The sequence below is a fragment of the Coloeus monedula genome (genome assembly GCF_965178545.1).
Source record: "Coloeus monedula genome assembly, chromosome: 15".
NCBI classification, from domain to species: domain Eukaryota; kingdom Metazoa; phylum Chordata; class Aves; order Passeriformes; family Corvidae; genus Coloeus; species Coloeus monedula.
This window is the reverse complement of record NC_138795.1, coordinates 16,338,554-16,356,689: the sequence shown is the minus strand read 5'-3', so window position 1 is coordinate 16,356,689 and position 18,136 is coordinate 16,338,554. Positions and strand designations below refer to the sequence as shown.

General features: G+C 50.9%; 1 protein-coding gene across 1 annotated transcript in view; it reads left to right on the top strand.

Moving 5' to 3' along the window:
* The window catches only part of PFDN1 (prefoldin subunit 1), a 31,629-nt gene extending 13,859 nt beyond the window's left edge, over positions 1-17,770 (top strand). The window contains exons 3-4 of the mRNA XM_082291335.1: positions 1,649-1,733; positions 17,608-17,770. Of these exons, the coding sequence (XP_082147461.1) occupies positions 1,649-1,733; positions 17,608-17,691 (169 nt within the window). The 3' untranslated portion in view covers positions 17,692-17,770. The remainder of the gene's footprint in view (positions 1-1,648; positions 1,734-17,607) is intronic.
* Positions 17,771-18,136: the final 366 nt, after the last annotated feature.

Sequence of the window (18,136 nt, the reverse complement as noted above, 5' to 3'; positions counted from 1 at the left end):
CGTTTCAGGAATGCGTGTGGCAGGTAGTGTTCCTTTTGGCTGGGTTTCTGATGCAGAGGGCACTGGGTTTCCAGCCAAGTGGCAGATCCGTGTTTGTGTTTACCAGGCTCTGAGCAAACGCGTTAATAATGTCATTTGTCGTGGGAGATGACTCCGCAAACTGAATTCAGGTTTTTCTGTAGCAGACGGGGAATGCACTCTGATTCTGCCCTGTCTAAAGCTGCTCATTTTAACTGTTGAAGTATGAGCTGTTGTCACCTGGCAGGAAGACATTGACCCTAGTTGGTGCTAGAGGAGACCTTGAACTCATTGGTATGACCCACGGAGGCTCCTTCTAAATCCCCTGGGGGACTTTCTAAGTAGGGAAGGGGGTGAATCTGCAGCTTGTACATTCTTAATGTCTGGAAGGATGAAAAACAGCCATGCAGGGTTCCTAAAATTCGTTTGAACTTAGTTGTCCTTTACCTCTTTGTGGGATGCCAGTGCCATGTGCTGGAGAGCTGCTTTGAATGCTGGTGCTCCTTCAGAGGCTTCTCTGAGCGAGGCAGGCACCTTTCTGCTTGTTGGCAAGCAGGACTCAGATGTTATGGATGCATCTTTCAGATCCCTTTGGCAATTGAAAAGAGAACAAGTGGAAACCAGTGGCCACAATTTCAGTTAAAAGCAGCCACTTCCCACTCCACAGAAAAACCCTTTGGCTGGTGAAAGTGTAGAAATTTGGAGGTCAGTGAGGGGTTGGGTTAAAGCCAAGGCTTGAGAAGTGGGAGCTGTGAAAATTCCATAGCTTCTGCTGGAAGCACTGTCTCTGTTTTGTCAAATCACAGAAGGGTGTGGGTTCTTCACAGACCATCCGGTTCCACCTCCTGCCGTGGCAGGGACACCTTCCACTAGCCCAGGCTGCTCCAAGCCGTGTCCAACCTGCCCTTGGACACTTCCAGGGATGGGGCAGCCACAGCTTCTCTGGGCACCCTGTGCCAGGGCCTCCCCACCCTCAGTGTAAAACATTTCTTCTCTGTGTCCAACCGAACCGTGGCCTGTTGCACTTTAAAACTGTTGTCCCTTGCCTGTCACGACAGATCCTGGTAAAATCTCTCTCTCTGTCTTTCATATAAGCCCCTTTTATACATTGAAGAGCTGCAGTAAAGTCTCCCTGGAGCCTGTTCTTCTCCAGAGTGTACAACCCCAACTCGCTCAGCCTTTCCCTGTGGAAAGCTTTGGTTTTATTGTGTGGGTTTGTTTACCTTGCGAGCACTAAACCCTTAATAAACAGCTCTTACCCGTCAAGAGTCTTCCTTGACTACATGCCATCAACTGATTTAAATCCCTTTGAAGGGAAGGTGCTGACAGACTCCCCTTGCTGGCTGTGTGCCAGAACTGCTTCCAGATCATTCAAGGACGCTGAATGATAAAGGGAGATCTCTGTGTGTCCGTGTTCATCCTCCCAGAGCATAGGTGAGGCTGGTGAGCCTTTGGGACCAGCCTGGTGGGCTCTGGGAGCTGTCAGAGCAATTTCTGCCATCTCTGTCCAGAGCATGGGAGTGAGGATGAACACTTAGTAGAGGTGGCTCTGGTTTAACTTGGTGTGCAGCTGGGGAACACTGATATAAAAAGCATCCAAAGTTTTCTATCTCTTTTTTTTCACTTGTAGGTTTATTCTTCAGCCTAAAGGAGTGATTCATAATCAGCTCTTAGAAAAACAGAGAATAGCCGAAGAGAAAATTAAGGAGTTAGAGGTAAGTTTTTGGCAAGTGATGATGATGAAAGTAGAACATTAAAGGTCAACAAGATGCTGTTTGCTACATCTCTTGTTTTTATCTGGTACTTTTCATGCTGAAGGATTGTAACTAGATGAAACAGCCTGTTACAAGTAACCTACAAGTAACTCAAAGCACTTGGTTCCTTTCCTAGCTCTACAAACCAGTAGGGATTGATTGTTCGCTCTGTGCCCTGGTATGAAAACTGGGAGTGAGGGATTCAGATGAGATTGGTAAGAGCAAGGTCTAAAACAAGCAAAAGGATGTTTGTGTGGTTATTTGCAGCAGATAAGTGATGTAAAACTTTGCCAGCGCTTTGGGTATTTAAAGGTTACACTGGCTCAGAACAATTGCACAAATTCATGGAAGAGAAATCCATCGAGAATTACCAAATATGTAGAAATGGCATCCTGCTCAGGAAGTTCCTGAGCTAAAAATGTCTGGAGGGTGGGAAAGTATGAGGAGGAAGTACCGTATAGGCCTGCCTTGTCCTTACACTCTGCCCTAAGCATCTGCTTGGGGCTGCTGTTGAAGGGCCGATCTGTGGGGAGATGGGGCTTTGTTTTGACAATGTGGTCAGAGCACTTCTGTGTTCTTGTGTTTATCTGGTTGGAGTATTCAAGGCAGAGAAGGATATCTAGGAAATAAAAAATAGTGTCTGCGCAAGTCCCAGTGTTCAAACAGGCTATCTAGTGAATCTTGACTATCTTCTTGTGGCTGCGTGTACAGCTTACAGTTCTTCTGAGAAGAAGTGCAAAATGTACTTTTCCAAGGCTGTTAGTGTGTTTTTTTTATAATGCTCCTAAAATATCATTAATAAAAACCCCTGTTTCTTGGTCTTTGGGGAATGACAGAGAAAGCAAAGACCAAGTTGTGTCACGCTGCTTTTCCCATCTGTTATTGTTTTGGAGAAAGTGATGTGGAGACCAAATAAGTAGGGACAAGCAGGAATAGGAAGTCTGTGTTCAAACCCACTCAGATCTGTGCAGTTCTGTCTCTGTTATCTCCTACTTACACTAAAGCAGAAGCTGAGTCTGGATTTTTTTTTTTAATCCCTTCTTAAAACTCATCCTGCCTGAGGAGCTGTGGAGAAAGCCCATCCCCAGATGTTGTGTTGCCTGGAGCGTTGTCTGTGCCAGACACTAAGGGGGTTTGTGTTTCTGCCCACGAGAACTCTCTCTGCACAGGTCAACAAGTGCTCCGTGGACAGGCTGTGTATCCAAGGGGGTGTGCAGGCAAGGTACAGCCATTTTTATGGTTATGTGATAATAGAAATTGTATCCTTGCTCCTTTGGAGCCATCCCAGATGCCAGTGGCTTTGTGCAAAGACAGCCCTGCAACTGGGGTTGGAGGACTTCATGGCAGCACCTCTGGGTTTGGAAACAGGTGGAATGTGGCTGGCAGCACCTCTGGCTTTGGAAGCAGGTGGAATGTGGCTGGCAGCCTGTTTATAAACTGCCCCTGGGGTCCCTCCCTGCCAGCTCCAGCAGGCTGTGGTCAGCTTCTTGGCTACTGTGCCCTTCAGCTGTGCCATCTGGGTTTCTTCCTGTTCCTGGTGGGGAATTATCTTACCTCCTGAACTTCCCGGTCGCTGAGTTCAGCAGAATGGATGGAATTTCCCACAAATTATAACCTCTGTTGTTCTTGCACAAAGCCTCAGAACTGGCTGCTTCACAAATGTGTTTTTCTTCTTCGTAGCTCCCTGTTGCTGAATCTCTGTTTATGGTCATTGAGTTGAAGTTTCCAGCAATAGCGACTGTCTCAAAAGGTGGTTGGAGTAGACAGGTGGTTCCCAGATGGGCTGGTTTTTCTTTTTAGTCATGAATAGTAGGGCTCAGATTGCCAACACATTCAAAAGTTTGTTTTAAGTGAACATTCAAGTCCATCTTTTAACTGATCTCCTTCCAGTTGGCTGTGGCGGTTTTTTGAAGAGCGTTTTCCTTAGGCCTGGGATTCCCCATGGAAGAGGACAAGCACTTTAGCTGACAACTGAGATTTCAGGGGAAATACCTGAGTCCAATTCAGAGAGCACTTATCACAGGAGCAGGGGATTTTGCTGTCCTGAAAACAAGTTGTGACCGAAGCAGGAAAGAATGTGAAACTTTGTGACCTTGTGCTTCCACTGCTTCGTTGTAAAATAAATATCAAACCAAGAACGGTTAAACATCCCTCCATTCATTATTAAAACTGGAAGGGTTTTAAAGCTTAGGTTTATATTTTACATTGTTAACTACCTTATGACTTACTCACATTTCTCACTTTGCACAGCTGAATCAGGCTGGTCAGAGCAATCCCCCAGTACCCTATGGTGTGGCTGATCTCATAACATATGTAGCTGAGCTTGAGGCAATTGTGCTTTGCTATGATGACATTATTGCCAAAGGTTGTGAAATGCGTATTTTTTGATACATGCCTGAATCTGAGAAAGGCTCTCCCCTCTACCTTGGTGCTGTTTGCAGAGGAGCACAGCACAGAGGGCTGGGTTCACTGCTGAGCTCTTCTGGAAGTCCATCCAGCTGTGTAGCAAGGAGATCTCCAGCTGCCTGTTCCTGAAAATCTGGCTTTAACTTGCTCCAGAGGTGTGAGCTGGTTTTTCTGACATTCACAGCTGCCAATGAACTTTGAAAACCCTGAGGAGTTTTGTGCCTTTTCTCCCTCTGACACTCTCCACTGCAGTATGTGACTGTAGTCATTCCCTTTCCCTCACTTCCCTCGCATGGGTGTCTCCACTGTTGAAGCAGTGCATTGTATTTTTCAAGGCAGCATCACAAAATTGATGGGATGCTGCTGGTTTGGGCCTCCTTGCTGCTCACCACATGACAAAGCAGCAAGGACAGCCAGAGCTGTCCTTGTAAAGGGCTGGGAAAATGAGGCTCATCTGGAACAGGCATTATGCTTGGTGAGAGGAGCTGTGTTCTGAAAGCACCAAGGGGTCTGGATGTGCATGAGGGGGCAGTTAGTTATTCTGCAGAAGTTATCTGAAGAAAACCAAAGGTAGCTTTACCCTGCTTGTTAAAGCTGTGTATGGCCGTGAATATATCTAAGTATATATATTGAATCATAGAATGGTTTGGCTTGGAAGGGGCCTTAAAGATCATCTCACTCTGCCCTCCTGGCTTGGGTAGGGACACCTTCCACTAGACCAGGTTGCTGCAGGTACGGGGCAGCTACAGCTTTTCTGGGCAGCCTGTGCCAGGGCCTCATCATCCTTGTGGTAAAGAATTTCTTTCTAATTTCCCATGTAAATTTCTCCTCTTTCAATTTGAACCCATTGTTCCTTGTCCTGTCACTCCAGTTCCTGGTGAAGAGTATCTCTCTGGCTTCCCTTCAGGTGCTGGAAAGTGCAATGAGGTTTCCACACAACCTTCTCGTCTCCAGGCTGAACAGCCCCACTGTTCTCAGCCTGTCAACTTCATACACACCTGTGTGGCATTCTGAACTTCACAACTTCTATCTAATCCTTTGGAATCCAAACAGACTGCCCAGGCTTGCTGGCACAATAGCTGTGCCTGCTGACAGGCTGTGCCAACAGGGCTTACCCAAACCTCCAGATTGGTGCCATGTGCTTCCTCACACACTGGCATGGGACACGTCCTGCTTAGCAGGAGCCATTGGATTTTTCCAGTCCTGATACTATCAAATTCTTGTTGTGTTTCACGGTGCAAGGGGTATGTGTTAAATCTATTTTGAAAGCATTCTAAAGGGATGAGCACAGACTCTTTTTAGCTCAGCAATGTTTGTGCAGTATTAGGAGAAAAACCAAGTAATGTTTTTCTTCCCTTGTTTTTAAGGAAACATGATATGTGAGGGGTGGAACAATGCTTTGTTTCAGGAAATGTTATCCGTTTCCATTGTAGGGCTAGATGGATTCTGTTTTTAAATGTGGCATTTTAAAAAGAACAAACTCTATGATGTTATAAAGACATGGAAAATTGATTCTTCATTAGGGGTGGAGAAAATGATTATCACTGTGTGCTTTCTCTGATAATATCTGATAGTCCCCTTCTCTCCTGCTATATTCAGCTTGTTTAGTTGTCAGGCGTTGTCAGACTAAATTGCTAAAAATAACAAATAAGGGGGAGGCTCTGCTGGGCAGCTCCGTCTGCTGTGTGCCACTGAATTTAGCTCCTTCGGGAAAAGGGCAAAAGCAACCTGCAGCTTTCTGGTTGAATTGGATTTTGGTTTTAAACTCTGACCACAACATAGCTGTGTGCTTGTTTCCCAGGCAATTCTTTCACATGCCTGTGGGAGACTGAAAGTTTACTGCTGCAGAGATAAAGGGTTGGTTGGTTTTTTCTCTGGCTGCCCGGAGTAGAAAATATAATCAAGACAGCTGTACCTAAAGGCTTGATTTCTAATTCAGAAATCCTTCATGCGATCCCTAAATTGGATTGGATTGGATTGGATCCATGTCCAATTTCCCTATCCCACACAGAAAATGTCTTTGCTCTCCTTCCTGGTGGGGGAAGGAACACTGTGATCTCAAACACCGCCGTGCTCCATGTTCAAAGCCTCAGGTGATGTTTGTGAAGTGACAAATTTCGTGAAGTTACAAAGTGACCGCACTGAAATGCTTCAAGGTGACCACCGACTTCTTCCCCAGTGTTGCCTGAGCACAATCTTGCTCGTGCTGCAGCTTCCATTTCTCTCATCTTTTTCTGGGAGCTTTAAAATGGCTTTGCTGCAGCCCTGAGGCGCAGTGGTGGTGCCCCTGCCGTGATGAGTCGGCTCTGACACTTGCCACAACAGTGTTTTCTTCCCCTGTGGGAACAAAGATTTCTGCAGGTGAGGTGTGGCTGGGGAGAAGTGTTGAAGCCTGGGGCAGGTATGGCTGGGATGGACCTGCTCGGTGTGGCCTCGGCCTCCGACGTGCTCCGGTGGCAGCTCTCCTTCATTTTGTACTGAAACCCTCAGCATGGAGGCCAATTCTGTGGGTGGCTTTAACGATGTGAAAACAAGCCTCTTGAGATTTGTGGTGCTCTTTGCAGACCACGAAGCGTCCATCAGAAGGTAGCAATTGTTAAGCTGTTCCCAAGTTAGACCAATTTCTTCCAGGGATTTACAGCGCAGAAGTTCTCATCGCATGGTTTGCTTGGGGTAGGCCAGTGCCCAGGAATGTGTGCTGGGCTCTTTAACTAAACAGGGGGAAATAAGGAATGCTCCTGTTTGCTTTGGAGAGGGGAAGCCTCAAGAATAACCCTCTGTGCATTAACCTGGAGCAGATTCTACTTTGGGTGAGGGTGCTGTTCCCTCATTCCATTGCTGGCATGTGCGCACGTACCGGGGGCAGGATTTTAAACACACCTTGTCACTGAAGTTGCCCCTTGTTTCCCCGTGTGTGCATAGGCAAGGTCAGTCCCTCTGCTTGCTGTAGAGGGAGGCAGGACACCTAACGTGGGGACAGGTGGAGTATGGAAGTGAATTTACCATGTAGGATTAGTATTTGGGCTTGCATGGACGTTTTAGGAGGAAGCTATGGGATCTCCACAAATAATGGATGTTAGCATGAAGATGAGCTGCAGAGCCTCATCAGACCCTCGGTGGGGACCAGGCCAGGCAATACCCAGCATCTTGCATGGCTTTGTGTGCCTGAGGCAGCTGTGGGTGTCTGGGCAGGTCCTTCTGGACACAGACATTTGGACTTGGTGGCGTTCCTGGGAAATGTGTTTCATCTTGACTCTCTTGGCTGGTGTCATCCCGTGTCTTAGTCTGTGCCCTCACTGAAGGTTGCTGCTGTGTTTCAGGCTGCAAAGCTGGAGGCTTAGCTTGCTTTTTGAGGGCATGGGTGGTCCAGCTGCCTGCCTGTCAGCTGCAGAGCATCCACAGGCACTCCCGTGGGAGAGCAGAGTGCAGCCTGCATGGGCAGAGCTGTTACCAACGGTCTTCCCTCCATGAGAGCCTTGTTTTGAAGAAGGGAGTAGCCAAAGCTCATTTTTTTTCCCCTATAGGTCTGGCTGTCTTACAGGGAGGAGAATCTGTGTTCTCATTCCTGATTTTTGAAATGAAAGATACTTTGAGCAATTAGAAAAATAGGCTTTAAAATGACAAAATTTTGAGGAGGTTGAGAGTGTAATGGTCACAGAGCTAACGCTATCAGCACAAAATCCTGCTTTGTGGAGAGGCCTCCTGACACTGGACTGGGGCCACACAATTTAAGGTAAATACTGGAGGAATTGGGGCATAGCTAATGCTGCTCTAATTCTTTCTGTTCCCTAAACTGACTCTCCTGATGGTTACAGGAAGAACAGGCCTTCACAGCTGTGAGGAATCATTCACTTCACTTGCTTTTTAATGTTTAAAGCCTCAAGGTCTGTCCTGTTTGTCAAAAATGTGGGTGGCAAAAGGATTGTATTCTTACAGCTGAACTTCATGGGTGTTTCTCTGTTATGTGACTGTCACCTTTCATTGCAGACAGATGGAAATCAGCTGTGTGCAGCTAGCACCTTGCAGCTTTTAAAGGCAACAAGTGCTCCTCAGTATTTGCAGGGAAGGAGGTGGATCTGTTTAAAAGCTAGCCAGTTAGATTTTAAAATCTAGCTTAGTCCTGTGTTAGATTTGTTAGATAAAGATCAAATAACAGTATGTTCTGCTTTGAAAATTGTGTAAGAAGCTTGTCATGTGTTAAATAGTGCACAAGTCACTGGGTGCAAAACATGATGTTGGAATCTTAGAGGCACAGGGAGAAGAAATTCTCACATTTCAAAGGGGAAAGGGGATTCCCAGCTCTCTGGAGGGGTCATCCACCACCTTAGACCTGGGATGGCTTATAAAAACTGGTGTCTCACCACGTTTTTGTGAAGAATGCTTGTGGGTGATGCTGATTTGAGTGGAATGACGTGTATTTATATCATCACATGTGTGTGGGTATGGAGTGGCAAGGCTGGATCTCTCATTTGGAGCAATCATTCACTGCAACAAGTCTTCAAACTCGCAGGTTTTTGCAAGCAGTTGTTTAATTAGTAATTCTTTGTTAGTCTTCCCTGTACTGCAGACTGCAAAGTAAGCACACAAACCAGCTGAGAGGGCAAAGGCTTTATGAAGGAAGAACTGGAATTTGATGACTTTGCTTTCACTGTTCCTACCTTTATTTTTAGGTGGATAATTGTAGATTTTAAAAGCAAGAGAATAATTAATGTGGGGGTTGTTTGCTTCCTTTTAAGTCCTTTAGAGGCTAGTTATAGATATGCTTTCAAAATAAATGCATCTCAGAACTTCTTTTAGTTTCTTTTTTGGGGGGGAAGGGGAGATTACTCTTGATTAAAAAAACTCCAACAACCTAACAGAGAAAACTTTTCAAGCAGCTCTTGCCAGTACACTCACATTCCTCTGTAATTCAAAGGAAAGTGAAACACATTATGTATTAATAAAAACCCACTTCTGCTGCTGTGTCTAAATGGTTTTGTCCATCCAGGAGCCTACATTTAGTCATCTGAGCCTGAAAACATTGCTTGTTTCCTCTGATTAGCATTAAGCTGCCTTTATGGTTACACTGAAATCATTTTAGCACCAAGTTGGTTGATAAGTCTGTCGTTTTAGAGCAGGGTCTGATTCATTGTCAAAGCTCTCCTTTGTGCTTATGGCTGCAGAAGTATCCAAAGCAACGAGCTGAGCTGGATGCGGGTCCCTCTCCAAATTCCTCCTTGCATGAGTAATAATTAGTCAGAAACCCAGCACTGCTGTCCTTGCCTTAGTCACCAGGCCCCTGCAGTGGCTCCTGGCTGGCCTTTGTGCCAAGCAGCTCTGGGGAGGGGGATTATCTGTGCCCGATAAACCTCCATCCTGCTTCCATCTCCTCCTCCATCTCGCCTGGGGAGAACAGGAAACGATTATTTGGAAAGCGTGCTCCTGCCTGTTGGAGCCCTGAGCCAGCCCTGAGTCAGCTTTACAAAGCCACACCTTGCTCCCAGGTATGCAGGGCAGCCCTCACGTCACGCTTCCTGCTGTCCCCACTGCCCGGGTCACCCCTGCTCCATCCCTAATGCCTTGGTGGTGGGCATGGGGCTGCTCTGAGTTCAGGGCTGTCTGAACGGGGTGGGGAGGGGGGATGCTGCCTAACTGGGAGATGACATCATCTTTTTGTTGCTGATTTGTCTTTGAAATTTATGGAAATGATTTTTCTTTTTAAGTGGCCTTGTTTGGCCAGGACTGCAAGAGCTGAAAGGTGTGGTGTGGTTTTGCAAAAGTCCTACTGCCAGGAGGAATCCCGATGAGCCACACCAGCTCTGTGGGACCACAGAAACTGAGGCACTGGGTTAGGGAACTTACCACATGTTGCAAGAGGCAGTTTGGTGAGGGACGCTTCCGCTGAAACAGAACGTGGGGGTTTTCAGAATCTCTGTGAGTTTCCCCTCCCCAAGTTCTCTGTTCGACCTGATTCTGCTGTCATAACCCTGGTTAGGGTGCAGTATCTGACCTGGAGCAATGTACTCCTGGAAACTGCTCTACATGGGAATTGTGCCAAGAAGGGGTGTCCCTAAAGGAATCCTTTGGGTTGATAATACATTTCTGCTGCCACCTACTGAAAGGTTCCTATCGACTTGCTTTTGTAGTAGTTCACATCAGGCTGGGCTGCAGGAGTTCACTGGAATAATCTGTCATTTCCCAGTCACAAAGAGGAACTGTCTCCATCTCTGCTGGAAGTGCTGCCCTGTGGCTCAGACCATGGGTCTGCAAAGTGCTGCTGCCACAGGGCTGGGTTTGGGCAGAAAGGCTGGCAGTCAGGCTGGCTTTCTGCCCCTTGCCTTGCCCCTTCTTCTCTTGAAGGTACAAAGTATGGAAGTTAATGGGGGCTTTTCCAACTAAGCTTTTTCAGAGTATGTTCCTCAGGGTTTCGAGGTGCTTCAGTAATGATGGGGGAAGCCCTGCTGGTTGTGCTGTGGTAGGATCAGTTCATTATTTGCACCAACAGTTCTTTAGGCAGGTGCTTTTAAAGATTCTCCTGAGTTGGCAAATGTAGCTGTGTGCTTGATGTTTTCTCTTCTACACTCTAACCCGGGTAGTTCTGAAGTGACTGTGGGTCCCCGTTACTTTGTGGAAGGAGGAGATGAGGAAAAAGGGTCTGAATCATCACTTCTCCTCTTAGGTGTATGGCATCATGCTTCTGTCAGCAGCTGTCGTCAGAAACCAGCTGGGCTCCCTTCCTATTCCAGGTCATTCACTCTTGAGCAAACTCTGGGCAACTTCCTGAGGCAGTAACTCTTCTTGGAAAGTCTTGAAGTGTATCTAAATATTTGGTGGTTGCTGTAGAGTGGTAATTCCCAATGTGTACATGTGCCATGGTGTTGAACTGGGTGAGGACCAGTGCTGGGTGGACCCACCAGGGCGTAGGGCTGCCTGCAGACCTACCCCACCCCATTGCTGGTGTCCACTATTTCAGCTTCTCCTGGAGCAGGAGCAGCTGGATGCTGTTCAGCAGGTCCACCTCCGTCCTGTTTAGGGGTTCCAAGTGAAATCCCATTAAACAGAGCACATGTCCCAAGCACATCATCTTCTGTGGGCTTAGTCTGACCGAAATGTTTGCCTTGCCCAGGGTGTGTGTGCCGGGGCTCGGAGCGCTGTTCTCCACAGGGACTTTGGGCACTGCCAACCCCTGAACAGCAGCAGTGCCCCAAGAGGGAGGGCAGCTCGGGCTGCTGCTGCCTGGCCCCCAGTACCTGGGCAGCACAGTTTGCTGTCCTCCCAGGGAAGATCCTTTTCCAGCCAACCATGTGCTCCCAACTCTAGCTCAGGATCTGCTGATCACTTTGCCACAGAGCCCTCAGGGAATGCCAAAAATGGTTTGAGTTAACTTTGGGGGATACAGAAGCTCTTGGCTAGCCGCAGGTTTACTGAGGTGGTGTCACAAGATGAGTTGTCTCAGGGCTCCTCTTTGAGGCACTGCGTCGTGCCTGAAGACTGCAGCGTTCCTCAGCGGAAGCCTTCTGAGTGTGAGAGTGGGATGCCAGAATCTGGTGGCTGGTAGCCAAGCAGGCTGAGAGCCATGGGAAGGGAGGGATTCTCTGGGAAGGGACCTGTCAGCTTGTTTTGCCCTCACAAGTTGGGTGTAAAACAAGTTCATAGAAAAACAGTTTAAACAACAAAAAAAGGGAGAAAAAAGAACAGGCTGAAATGAATAGGCTTGTCCCAATACTAGATGCTTACATTTCCATGGAAACATTTTTGTTTGGGCTTAAGGAAATCTGTGTTTGCAGGTCAGAGGTTGAAGCTTTCTTTCACTTGCAGAGGTGACGTGAGAGAAGTGGAATTTGAAGAGCAAAAGTCGATAAACCATGACTTGTCACAGGAAACTCACCTGTGAGTGGGAGGGTATGGCAGCATGGATGGGCAGGGCTGCCGTGTCTGTTCCCTCTGGGAGCACAGGGCTGTTTGGGCTCTTGGAGTGGAGCGAGAATGCTGTGCCCTGTTCCACTGAACCACCAGCTCGAGCCAAGGCCCTGCCACACGCGGCGCTGGCGGCGGCCGACCCGCTCTCCCTGAAGGCAGAGGCCTCTGAATCACAGTGCTGGGAGGAAGACAGTGCTTTGATCATCAAAAGCTCATCCAAGAGAAGCTGATTAATAGTTTTTTCTTTCTGTGGAATCTGTGGATGCTGGTTCTTTAATCTGCCAGGAATGCCAGGTCCGGGTGCGTCATATTGAGAAGCACCGGCCTCTCCAGCAGCGTGATGCAATGGGAGCGGAGGTGGGAGGCTGGAGCAGGAGGTGACTTCCCGCCGTGTCAAAAGGCCGTGGGCCACTTCTGTTAACCACAGCTCCTTTTCTTCTTCAGGGCGTGAGCTGTAATTGTATTTGCATTCAATCTAGTCTTTCCACAGCTGCTGCCAAAAGCAAACAGCGCAGAGCTGGTCAGGGAGCAGGCGCTGCTCGCGATGGGGAGTGAAGGGCAGGCGAGAGCCGAGGAGCGGGGTGGTGGCAGGGGCGAGTCCTACGACGTTGTTTGGCTGCAGCCACCCGTGCCAGGGCACAGGCTGGCCACGCCAGCACGCCTTGGTCAGGAGCGTGCACGGCGAGGGTTGGCTCATGGTGCTGCCTGCACAGCCCCTGGCTGGGGCCGGCCAAGCTGGCGCTTCCTATGCCAGCAAAACACAGAGGCAGCTGGGGCTGGTGGAACCCCCCAAGAGCCATTGCCTGCTCCCCCCAAAGCCATTGCCTGCAGCCCCCCACAGGTGTGCGTCCCACCAGGCCCATTGTGTATCAGTGCCCTGCCCTCCCTTCTCCTTGCAGGCAGGGCTGGGGCTGGTGGTGCTTTCCCTGCCAGGCCGGGCAGCTTTGTCTGCGGAGCTGTCAGCTGTACAGCCACCCTTCCTCCTGGAAAGGGTTCCTGGGAGCTGGATGTGATTGTCTGTCAGATGGGGCTGCATGAGTGGTCAGTCCCATTTTTGGCTGCCTGACGTGGCACAGGGTGTTTTTAGTCCATGTAGCTGTACCAAACCACACACAAGTTCACCCCTTGCCCCACACACGTATTTCAGGAAGGCTGCAGGAAGCCTTGGAGTGGAGAAGGCTCCTGAGAGCTGGCAGGGGAGAATTATGGGCCAGGTTGGTGACCCATCTATGCTCAGGGGTAGGAGAGGTGCAAAGTCCAGTTTCTGAGCCCCCAGGATGTGCTGGGAGGCCCAGCTGTTGGGTTTGGCTCTGCTGCCCAAGGAGGGATCTTGCCCTCCATCCTGGTGCCAGACAGCTATTAGCATGGCAATTCTGTTACCAGAAAGCAGATTTCGGTGAGAACACTTCCTTTGGGGCTAGTTTTGAGACAGATCATCAGGGTTGTGGTTTGTCTCGTTCCCAAATGCTGCAGCCCTTCCTGCCTGGGGAAGGAACTGTTGTTGGGAGTGGTATTAGCTTAAAGGAATTAGGAAACTGCAGGCTGGGAGGCATTGACTGCACTGGCTTTTAGGGGGCATCCTCTGTGGGTTTGCACCCTGTCAGTGCTCTGCAGATGGCCCAGACCTCGCTGGGCTGTGGCAGCGGCCGTGTGTCGGTCTCGTGTCCCAGTGCAGGTGGCAGAGCACTTTCTGTGTGGTTCAGAAGGGGGATCAGGGGGCTGTCACTGTAGAGGAGAGAGTGGATGAGAACTGGTGGGTGGCCTGTGGCAGGAAGAAGTGAGGATGCAAGAGCCTGTCCTGGGCTGGAGCAGGTCAGCTGGCTCTGTTTTGGAATGTGTGTGAAGCGTGCTGTCCACCTGGAACTGTGTGGCTGCAAATCCTGCTACCTTCCCACGTGCCCTCTTCCATGCAGCCTCCAGCTCCCCTTCCTTGCTCTGTGGGGGAGAAGCTTCTCCAGCACTGATGGGACCTGCAGCCCTGGGTCATCCCTCCCTGTGAGTGAACTGTGCCTGGGTCATGGGAATGCACTGACCTTTGTCCGGGAGTGGCAGGGGCTGGCAGGGCCTGGCACTGTTGGTCAGAGGCTGTTCCTCTGAAATAAGTTTCAGTAACACCCCACAAGAGAGTTTTGTAAAATAATTTTCTAGCAAGTGGCTGTGGGAATTGTGAACCAGGAGGGGGAACTGGGCCCTTGCTGTGGTTGGAGCCCTTGGCTGACACCAGCTGCTTCCTGTCGTGCCCTCCAGGTTTCCTTGTCACTGCCTTGCCACACTCCTGGCGAGACTGCTGAGGGACAGCAGCACGCCAGGTCACTGCTGTGGAGCCTGGCCCTGCTTGTCAGCCGGAAGCTGGGGCTTTTCTGGGAGCTCAGTGTCATGTGGCAACTTCCCCCTGATGCCTTCTCAAAGCCAGTCTCCTTTCTCTGTTCTTCCCTGGAGCTCTGTGGCTCAGGCAGTGGCATCTGGGGCCAGTTTGGGCACCCACCTTACCTGTCCAGAGGCCCACAGGAGCTGGGGGAGGGTGAGGGCAGTTTAGGGCACTGGTGTGGCGAGTGAGTAGGAGCTCTGGGTCAGCAACTCACAGGTCATGCAGCCACCAAAGCCAGCGGTGCAGGGCCAGTGTGCTGCCGTGTCCCCTTGGGCTGCTGCCATGTCCCCTTGGGCTGCTGCCATGTCCCCTTGGGCTCCAGACTGGTGAGCACTGGAGCTACAGCTGTAGAAGTGAAACCAGAGGCTTCAGAGAGCAGTGGCCCTTTTTGGTTTCACGAGGGACCGAAACCAGCAGCACAGTTTTGGCATTGCCCTGGGAATTCCCACAGGCTGTACTTGCCATGGCACAGGTAGCAGAGGATGATCACCTGCAGCAGCAAACACATTTTCCCAGAGAAATGCATCAGCTCAGTGGGTGCTGAGGTGAAGCCCAGCAGCCACAGGCTGGCTCAAGCCAGGGGCTCAGAGGACATAGGGTTAACTAGGGCTGCGAGTGCAAATGAAAGCTGTGAGTTGGAAGCTGGAGGTGGGGTTTGGGGTGCAGGGTGGCATTCAGGGAACAGATACCACCAGCCTGGCAGGTCTGGCTGGACCGGAACAGCCTCCAGCATGACTTCAGAGCTGCGCTGCCGTGTCTCTGGGCCCTGCTGTGAGTAGGCAGAGCGTGTGTCAGCCGCTCGCTCGGCGCTGCTCCCCGGGAGAGACGGAGTTTCCTGTCTAGACCCCAGTAATCGCAGCGAGGAGGGGTTTGCACGCAGGCTCCTGCTCCTTCTCCAGTGATTACCGAAGCAGAAGCCGGGCTGCAGTTCTCCCTGCCTGGGGAAGAAACACCTCGCTTCTGCCACGTGTCTCGGAAAATGTGGCGCCCGTCTGCTCCTCGCTTGCTCATGATCCGGGCTGTGGGCTGGAGTGGGAGCCAGCCCCTGTGCTGGCTCCGGCACTGCCTGGCTGCAGGACAGCTCGGGGAGTTTGCAGCCCCCCAGCTGCGGGTGCAGGGCTCCCCTTGATGCTCGAAGGATGCTCCTGGAGCCCAGGGATGGGACTCCCTGGAAACTGCTTCTGGGAGGGAGTACTGGGAGCAGCACAGATTCTTGTGCTTCAAAAGTTAGGTGACCAAGGAGAGTGAGGGAAAGAAAAATTCCCTGAATCCTGCCCTGCCTGGGGCTGCAGGTGCTGCCTAAGTGCAGAAATGGCATTAAACTCAGGCCCTTTGCATGGGGAGGGCAGAGCATGTCACTGTGCAGGGTGGGCAGTGTGGGTCCACGTGGGTGCTCCTCTGCTGCGTCAAGGTCCCTTGTCCTCGTGGAAGTGGGGCCAGCAAGGCTTCCCAATGGGATGTCTGAAATTCCGCTGGAAGGAACATGGAGCCGTGGCTGCAGCCTGCCAGCTCCTGGGCTCTCCCAGTCCTGCTGCACAGCCTGCCTGTGGAGAGCTGCTCTCTGGAAGTGTCTCCTGCTGCCTGGTGGGAGCAGGAGACGGGGCCAGGGGAGGGGACAGGAGGGCAGGACCATTTCATGCACTAATTTAATGGTGTTCAAAAAAACTTTAGTAAAAAGTGACCCCCCAGAAGTCAGCTCTACTGCTGCCACTCTCCTCTGGTCAGCAGAGTGAGGTGAAGCTCAGAGCCACGTGGGTTTTTTGGGCCTGTCTCCTCTTGCTGGCCTCAGACTCAGTTCCCTGTGTGTGAAATCCCTCGACGTCTGTGCGGGCAGTGTGGGGACAGCGCGGCGGTGACAGAGCCCTGCTCCTGAGTCACTGAGTCACTGGCACTGGGAACCTGTGGCTGCTCTTCTTCTCCCTGTGGTTTCCTCAAAAGCAGTTCCTTTAAGCGAAAGGGACCCTATGTGCCTGGGGACCACGGAGAGGGACAAGGAACCCTGAGCCATAACCCTGGCCCTGGCTGTCACGAGCAGCCTTTAGTATTTAAATACAAACCCTTCAGCTTTTAGAAGCAGAGCTGGGAGAGATGTCCCCGTGGCATGGGCATTGCAGCTGAGTGAGCAGCTGTGCCATGGCAAGGGGACAGAGGGGCAGTGGTGGCAGCAGGACTGCTCCATGGGCTAATGGATTTTCAGCATTACAGGACCACAGTTTCAGGGGCTCACGGAAGTCAGGGCGAGGCTCTCAGGGCAGCATCAGCAGTTCTTGCCCTTCACCTGGCCTTGGGCTGGGTGGGCTTTGGGGGCCACTGCTGCTGAACTGGGCTCCTGGCACTGGGGAGGTGACTGGTAGAGCCTCTGGCAGGATGCTCTGGGATGAGGCCTGGACTCCTGGAAGTTAACAACAATCCTGCCAGTGCTCACTGGTAGCTGGCATGGCCCAGAGCAGGGCTCTACATGGGGCAGCACGGGAGCCTGTGCTCACAGCAACGCTGGAGGAGACTGTTGTGTCTGTTGTTTGGAAACCCAGAGAAAATAGTCCAAAGAGCCAAGCACTGATTTTTCCAGCCACAGAGGAGCACCCAGACTAGCAGGAAAAAACACTGCATGCTGAATTCCTATCTTGGGATGCACATCTTGGGGCTGCTTCCCTGCCAAGCCCAGTTTAATTACAGATGATTAAGGAAACACGTATTTGGTGATGATGCCAGGGAATTTCTGATAGAAAGGAGGATATAGGGTTAGAAAATGGCCTAGCTAGGAAAAAGAACCTTTTGTGCCCAAGGAAAGGGTTTTGCTGTGTCTCCATCAGGAGGCCTTGGCATGTCAGTCCCTCTCTAGGCTGCAAGAGTTATAGGATCTGATTTGATTTCCTTCCTTGCTGAGGTAGATGGCTCCCACTTTTTGCAGTGCCGCTGTTGCAACAGCCCCCGCAGCTCTGAGGTTTCAGGGGGGAACAAAATTCAGTCTGTGTAAACATGAACCTGCCCCTGTGCCTCTGGGAATGTGTAACTGCTGTCCCCACATGGGACACCTGCAGTGCGGTGGGTGCCCCAGCCAGCACTCACAGCTCTGCCTGGGCAGCTTTGGGCCCTGGTACCCAGGTGTGTGCTGGCAGGGCTGGGGGGGATCCTGATTTTCCTCTGGTTTCTGCCTTGCAGCAGAAGAAGTCGTACCTGGAGCGGAGCGTGAAGGAAGCAGAAGACAATATCCGGGAGATGCTGATGGCCCGCAGGGCGCAGTAGTGGCACCCCTGGGTGCTCTGGGCTGATCCCCATTGCCTGACCCCCCACCCCACCTCAATAAAACACTGTGTGGCACACAGCTCCTGTCTCTGGCTGCTCTCCCTCCATGGGTGTGATGGAGAGATGGGGTGGTGGGAGGAGATGGGGTGAGGGGCCTGCAGGAAATCATGGTTCCCTGGAGTAGCTGTACCCTCATCCAGTGGACACCCACTGCCTGGTGTGGGCACTGGGGAAGGTCCTGCTGGGGAGTGGTGGTGCGGGAAGAGGGAGGTGGGCAGGGCTGGCACAGGCACAAACACCACCAGGGTCAAGGACACAGCCATGAGCACAGGCACAGCCATGGGCACGGGAACCGGCTCTGGCCCAGCCAGCCCGCGCCGGGAGGTCGTTCCCGCTGCCCCAGGTCATTCGTGCTGTTCCGGGCCGTTCCCTCTGTCCTGCTCCG